The sequence below is a fragment of the Amborella trichopoda genome, chromosome 1 (genome assembly GCF_054954075.1).
Source record: "Amborella trichopoda isolate Santa Cruz 75 chromosome 1, AtrichopodaSantaCruz75HAP2 v2.0, whole genome shotgun sequence".
In the NCBI taxonomy this organism is placed as follows: domain Eukaryota; kingdom Viridiplantae; phylum Streptophyta; class Magnoliopsida; order Amborellales; family Amborellaceae; genus Amborella; species Amborella trichopoda.
This window is the reverse complement of record NC_142336.1, coordinates 43,143,913-43,149,912: the sequence shown is the minus strand read 5'-3', so window position 1 is coordinate 43,149,912 and position 6,000 is coordinate 43,143,913. Positions and strand designations below refer to the sequence as shown.

Sequence of the window (6,000 nt, the reverse complement as noted above, 5' to 3'; positions counted from 1 at the left end):
ACATCGAGTCCTCAAAGAAAAGATCCTACGGGCTTCCAACCGAAATAATTTGAGCAATATTGGTGCATTTTTGAAGGCAGCAGTGGATTGAAATCAACATCTAAAAATAAATCAAGAAATGTCATATGCTTTCCCATGGCGGTGTTACACGAGTGGCCCAAATTAGCAAGCACAAATAGGGGTAGGTAACGGGTGGGGTCGTATAATAATGTATTATATAATTTATTGTAATTTCATGATATTTTTTATAACTATATAAAGATCTTTTTAATAACCATATCACATAATTCTTAATATAATATATTATTATATCATATCTATCATATTATATTATATCTTAAAAGCTTAATAGTTTTTTAAGGTGAAGGTTTCTCTCTCTTCCCTTCCACTAGTTTTTTTTAGGGGTTAAGAGAGCCATAAATAAGAGAGACGATGCTTGACCCTACGGGGGTTTGTGGGTTGGGCCCATTGTTTGTAACATCGTCTGAAATCTAATCGCTAACTGTTCGTTTAGATCGGGTTTTGGGCGGTTAGGGTAATCAATCAGTATTTAAAAGAAATATATATATATATAAATTTTAAAAAATAAAAAATTTAATTTGTAATATATTTTAAAATATTTTTTATATTATGGTAAAAATTAAAAATTGTTTTGGTCATTATTACTCACTTTTATATTTTTTTTATTTTTTTTTTAAATTTTTAAAAATAGCCATTGAAATATATAGAATGGGTTAAAATCCATTTTTTTCATTAAATTTTCAACTTCATTTGAATGAAGTTTTGTTTCAATCATTCTTTATATATATTTTCCTATTTTAGTAGATTTTTTTTTATGTTTTTAATATTTTTTTGACCGCCCAAGACTTGTCTGGTTAGAGCGGTTGAATCGGCCGGTTTACTGATTAGACCGGTTAAATCGCTTCCATACCCATGTCCGGTTAACCGTTTTGGTTTGATGTTGCGAATACTGGTTGGGCATAGGTTCATTTGACTTTGATATGTCTAAGCTAGTGTGGATCTTATCAAGTGAGGTTGGATTTGGGTTGAGGCCAACTTGACCCAAATATATTAATATAAACAATTATGTAGCATTATATAAAATAAAATTTTTATTTTGTAGTATAAAATATATAAAAATAAAATTCGATTATATTTTTATTTATAGTCCTGGGTTGGGTCTTAGTATATATCTAATCGGATCGGATTCGACAGTTCATGTCCAAACTCCAAAAAATAAAAATAATAAATTGGAGGGAGAGTTGGATCAAGTGGGAGGAGCTCCTACTCTTTCTTATCGACAAAATTGGCAATGGCCCCACACTCTCTTTCTCTTTTCCATTTCCATATCTTCATCTCTATCCAATCCACTCCACCATTTATAAACCTCTCTCTGCGTCCTCCTCACTCATCCCTCCCTCTCTCTCCCTCCCTCTGCAATTCTCTCTACTGTTGTCATCTCATCGCAATTCCCTCTCTGCTGTTGTCATGGTGGGTGTAGGCCAAGGAGGGGAGGCGGAGACGAAAGTGCAGGACCTGCCGGATGCCATTTTGGGCAGCATCATCGGCTGTGTGACGGAAACTCGCAGCCGCAATGCGGTTGCCCTGGTCTGCCGCAAGTGGGCGGCGCTCGAGCGCTCTTCCCGCATCCACTTGTCTCTGCGTGGCCATGCCCGCGAACTCCCCTTCCTCCCTACTTCCTTCACCTCCATCTCTCACCTTGACCTCTCCTCTCTCTCTCCTTGGGGCCATCCCCTCCTCCTCACCTCCAATGATCCCTCCTCTCTCCTCCTCCTCGCCCGCCTCCTGTCCTCCTCCTTCCCCAATCTCACCTCCCTCTGTCTCTACGCCCGCTCACCCTCCTCTCTCCTCCTCCTCGCCCCGCTCTGGCCCAATCTTGTCTCGGTCAAGCTCGTCCGATTCCACCCTCGTCCTCCCGATGGCCCTCCAGGCTCTGATTTTGCACCCATTTTCTCTCACTGCAACAACCTCTCTCGTCTTGACCTCTCCCTGTTCTATTGCTGGCTCCCTGATGATCTCCCTCCAGCTCTCGAAGCCCACCCTCTGGTCGCATCTAATCTATCGTCTCTCTATCTGCTCAATCCCTCCACCGATGCATTCAAGGCGACGCAACTCTTAGCCCTCGCACAAGCTTGCCCTAATCTCAGCACCCTCCTCGCCTCCTGCGTCTTTGACCCCCGCTATGTTGATGCCGTTGGTGACGCTGCCCTTGTGGACCTCGCCCTTGCCTGCCCTAAACTGAGTGTCCTCCACCTCGTCGACTCCTCTGCACTCTCCGCTCCACGGGCCTGCCCTGACTCTGCTGTTCCCACGAACGTGACCCCCGTTGGCCTCACCGAGGCCTTCAACGCCCTCCCATTGCTCCGAGATTTCGCGCTGGATGTGCGCCACAATGTGCTTAATTCAGCTCCTGCTCTCGAGGCTCTTGCAATGCGTTGCCCTCGCCTCATGGCCCTTGAGCTAGGCCACTTCCAGGGGCTCTTGTGTCCACAAGATCCTCGTCCTAGCGGCCTAGCCCATTGTCATGGCCTGAAATCCCTTTCCATAAAGAATTCGGTGAATTTCTCAGACGAAGACCTTGCCATGGTCTCTGTTGGTTGCCCGCGTCTCGTGAAGCTTGAGCTCCTGGGCTGCCCAGAGATAACCGAGAGCGGGCTCCGCGGCGTGGTGAGGTGTCTGTGTCGCAGCCTTGTGGACTTGAGAGTCTCATGTTGCAAGCGTTTGGACGCTGTATCAACCCTTTGTGCACTCGAGCCAATTTGCAACCAGTTGCAGCACCTGCACATTGATTGCGTGTGGAATCAGCAGGCCGAATTTGCTAACAACCCAAATTCAAACAGGTTTCTTACGAATCATGGTGAAGATGAAGAGTCCTGTACCAGACACACTGATAAGAAAATGAAGATGTCTTCTATCGACTCAGATGACCTATGTTACACTCACAATGGCTTTTACCGCACCAAGACCTGGACCAAACTAAAGTCACTCTCTCTCTGGATAGCAGTGGGCGAACTTTTGAGCCCGCTTGTCAATGCAGGCCTGGAGAGTTGCCCAGCCTTAGAGGAAGTGAGGATCAAAGTAGAAGGAGATTGTCGATTATGTGCAAAGCCAGGCGTACAGGCGTTTGGGCTCGCATCTCTCGCACGCTACCACTCTCTTACGAAGCTCCACCTTGACTGTGGAGATGCAGTTGGCTATGCTCTCTCGGCACCTAGTGGGCAGATGGACTTGAGCTTATGGGAGAGGTTTTATTTGAATGGAATCAGAGAGCTTGGTATCACAGATATGGACTACTGGCCACCTCAGGACCGAGAAATGAATCGAAGGAGCGTCTCTCTGCCGGGAGCCGGACTACTGTCAGAGAGTTTGACACTCCGGAGGCTTATCATACATGGGACTACACATGAGCATTTTATGCAGCTTTTGCTAAGGATCCCAAGCTTAAGGGATGTGCAGTTAAGGGAGGACTATTACCCTGCTCCTGAAAATGATATGTCTACCGAGATGAGGGCTGACTCATGTAGGCGGTTCGAGGAAGCATTGAGTAGGAGGCCAATTCCTGATTAAGTTGGCGAGAATTTGGATTTGGAAGGAGGTAACAGAATAAAGGAATTGATACTCGGAGTCTAATTCAAATGGGTCTGCTTTCTTGGAGGATTTTGCAAGATGCTTCCACTCGTGCTGTTCCCTTGCTTGACCCCCATGGTGGTAACTGTAAGTTACCTTTAGTTTTGTGTATCTGTGCCTTTAACCCACTGCAAGTTATAGATATTGTGAAGTTTGGATCTTCCATTTCAGATAGTACTTTTGCTAGAAGCTCCTTTAAGTGTTTGTTTTCCTTTTGCTGCTTTCTTTAGTTGTTTATCATGCGGTTATTGGGTTGTTTGATATATGTGTGTGTAGAGGGGCGGAGGAGGAGGAATGTGGGGGGGGGGTTGTTGCAGGGGAAGTCACTGAGTTGCTGGTCTTTAAATTTTCTGCAAGGTTTCAAATTTGGAGTGAAAAAGTTTTGTAGATTTTATTATTGAGAAACAACTTTCTTTTTCTACAAGAGAAATGCTACGTTAGGATCACCTGCTTTATGTGGGGAGAGAATGGCATGCAGTTGGATTGAAACTGAAACGCTCATGAACTGATACACAGATGAGACTTCAAAGCACTATAAATCTCATGGGTATTTCTCGATTGGGTATCTGCTAGGTTGATGGATCGCATATTGTTTCCTCCGCAAAGTTTCAGAGCAAGAGGGAACAAAAAATCCTTGGAGGCCATAGAGAAGTGCTTCAACTTCAGCTTTCACAGAATCATGAGCTAATTCATGCTGTGAAACCCCGTTTTAGCTCTGTCGATGTGTCATATCACAGGATATTTTTCTTTCTTCCTCTTATCGAAGCCATGGGGAGCTTCACTAAAGCCCCCATTTCCCCATTAAATGATAATCTTCTCAATGTGCTCCACCATCATCTTTCGGGTCCTGCAGATACATACAATGCCAATATGTTTATTCACTTCCACAATCACTACAAGCCCAGGGATAAAAATCTCCAAAAGCAGCAAACAGGAAAATAAGTAGATCACATTTTGCTCTTTGTAGTGGAGGAAACTTTCCATTCAAAATTCAAAAGCTTGTAAACGTGGAAACCTCGACATGATGATGGTTACAGTTGAGATTCTTGTTCTTAACAACTGCTGCCAAAGGCAGAGAGAACAGTTATCCTGTGAACTCAACCTTGCTTAAATACATCATTTTGCTGCCCTTTTTCGAATTTCATGTTTCTGTACAGACCTTCCCATTCTAATAAGATCCTAACTAAACTGTAACTTTATATGTTTGACTACCTTTTGGCCTTCTCCTCACAATAATCATAGTAGAGCCTAATTCTGCTCCAAGTTTCCACCCAAAATCTAGTGCCTCTTTGGTATACATTCCCCAACCGGCAATGGCTTATGCCAATTTTTTCAACACATGCCAATCTCCGTCAATGGCTTATGCCAATTTTTTTAACTCATGCCGATCTCCAATCTATCCACCTCTGTGTGCCAGAATCATAGTTCCTTTTCAGAAATTACTCTATGTTCGCTTATTGCTGATGTATGACTTTTGAAGTGTGCATCCTAGTGGATTTTATTTCTTCCCAAGTAGAAAGAGCTGCAATAATTTCGAGCGATTGAAATATGGTTTAACATTTGAATCCCCTTTTAAGAGAATTGATAACATCAATATATAGGAGTGCAGTTTCTCAATATCCAATGAATGGCCACTGCGGTACTAAGGATGCTTAGGAAAGGGCTTGAAATTGAAGATTGTGGTGAGTCCAGCATTTCAAGATGCATCCCATTGCTGCAAAATTTGGTGCTTCAAAGTTATCAAAGATGTTCAAATGTGAATTTGGTGAAAATTTGGCTGCAATGGCTCTCAATCAACCTTGGGACATCATAATCCATGAGCTTTTAGTGGCTTCTTGACTGACGCTACAATCATTTACAACTTATTTAAGTAGCAGCGGACTTTAAGTTGCAGAGAATCCATTTGAAAAAAGTGGCTGGAAGGCTTCGTCACCACAGCTAATCAAAGTGGCATTGGAAATTTAATGTACTCTGCTCTGTCAAAACTTAGTGTGCTCTGCTTACTTTTAAGGGCAGGAAAAAAATGTCCCAATTGCTTTTCCTTTGGCAACCAAGACCCTGAAACTTGAGGGAGGGGTGAAGTTTGCCTTCCATTCTAGGAGTGTTTTGGTTCATCATACTAGGGTTTAAACTTTGCAGTGACCCAAAGAAAGTGTGTCCTATTCCTAATATTAATTTCATTGATCAAGCTCAAAGTTGAAAAGAAATTTTCTCAAACTTTGTGACACACCCAAGTTATCATATTTCACATAAGATGGTTGAAAATAATTTCCCTGTACCAAAGGTAGGTAGTCAAGTAGTCTCATTATGTACAATCCTTTAATTGGGATATTTTCCCCCCCTTTGATTATG

At 43.0% G+C, this 6,000-nt stretch overlaps 1 protein-coding gene across 1 annotated transcript; it reads left to right on the top strand.

The window, feature by feature from the left end:
* The first annotated feature begins 1,196 nt into the window (after nt 1-1,196).
* On the top strand, nt 1,197-3,813 carry MAX2 (RNI-like superfamily protein). The gene has a single exon (XM_006852347.4). The coding sequence runs from the start codon at nt 1,219-1,221 to the stop codon at nt 3,586-3,588; it is 2,370 nt and encodes a 789-aa protein (XP_006852409.2). The 5' UTR covers nt 1,197-1,218; the 3' UTR covers nt 3,589-3,813.
* Nucleotides 3,814-6,000: the final 2,187 nt, after the last annotated feature.

Excerpts from the sequence above, each read along its gene's own strand:
- MAX2 (XM_006852347.4), top strand. The coding sequence starts at position 1,219 with ATGTCCAAACTCCAAAAAATAAAAATAATAAATTGGAGGGAGAGTTGG.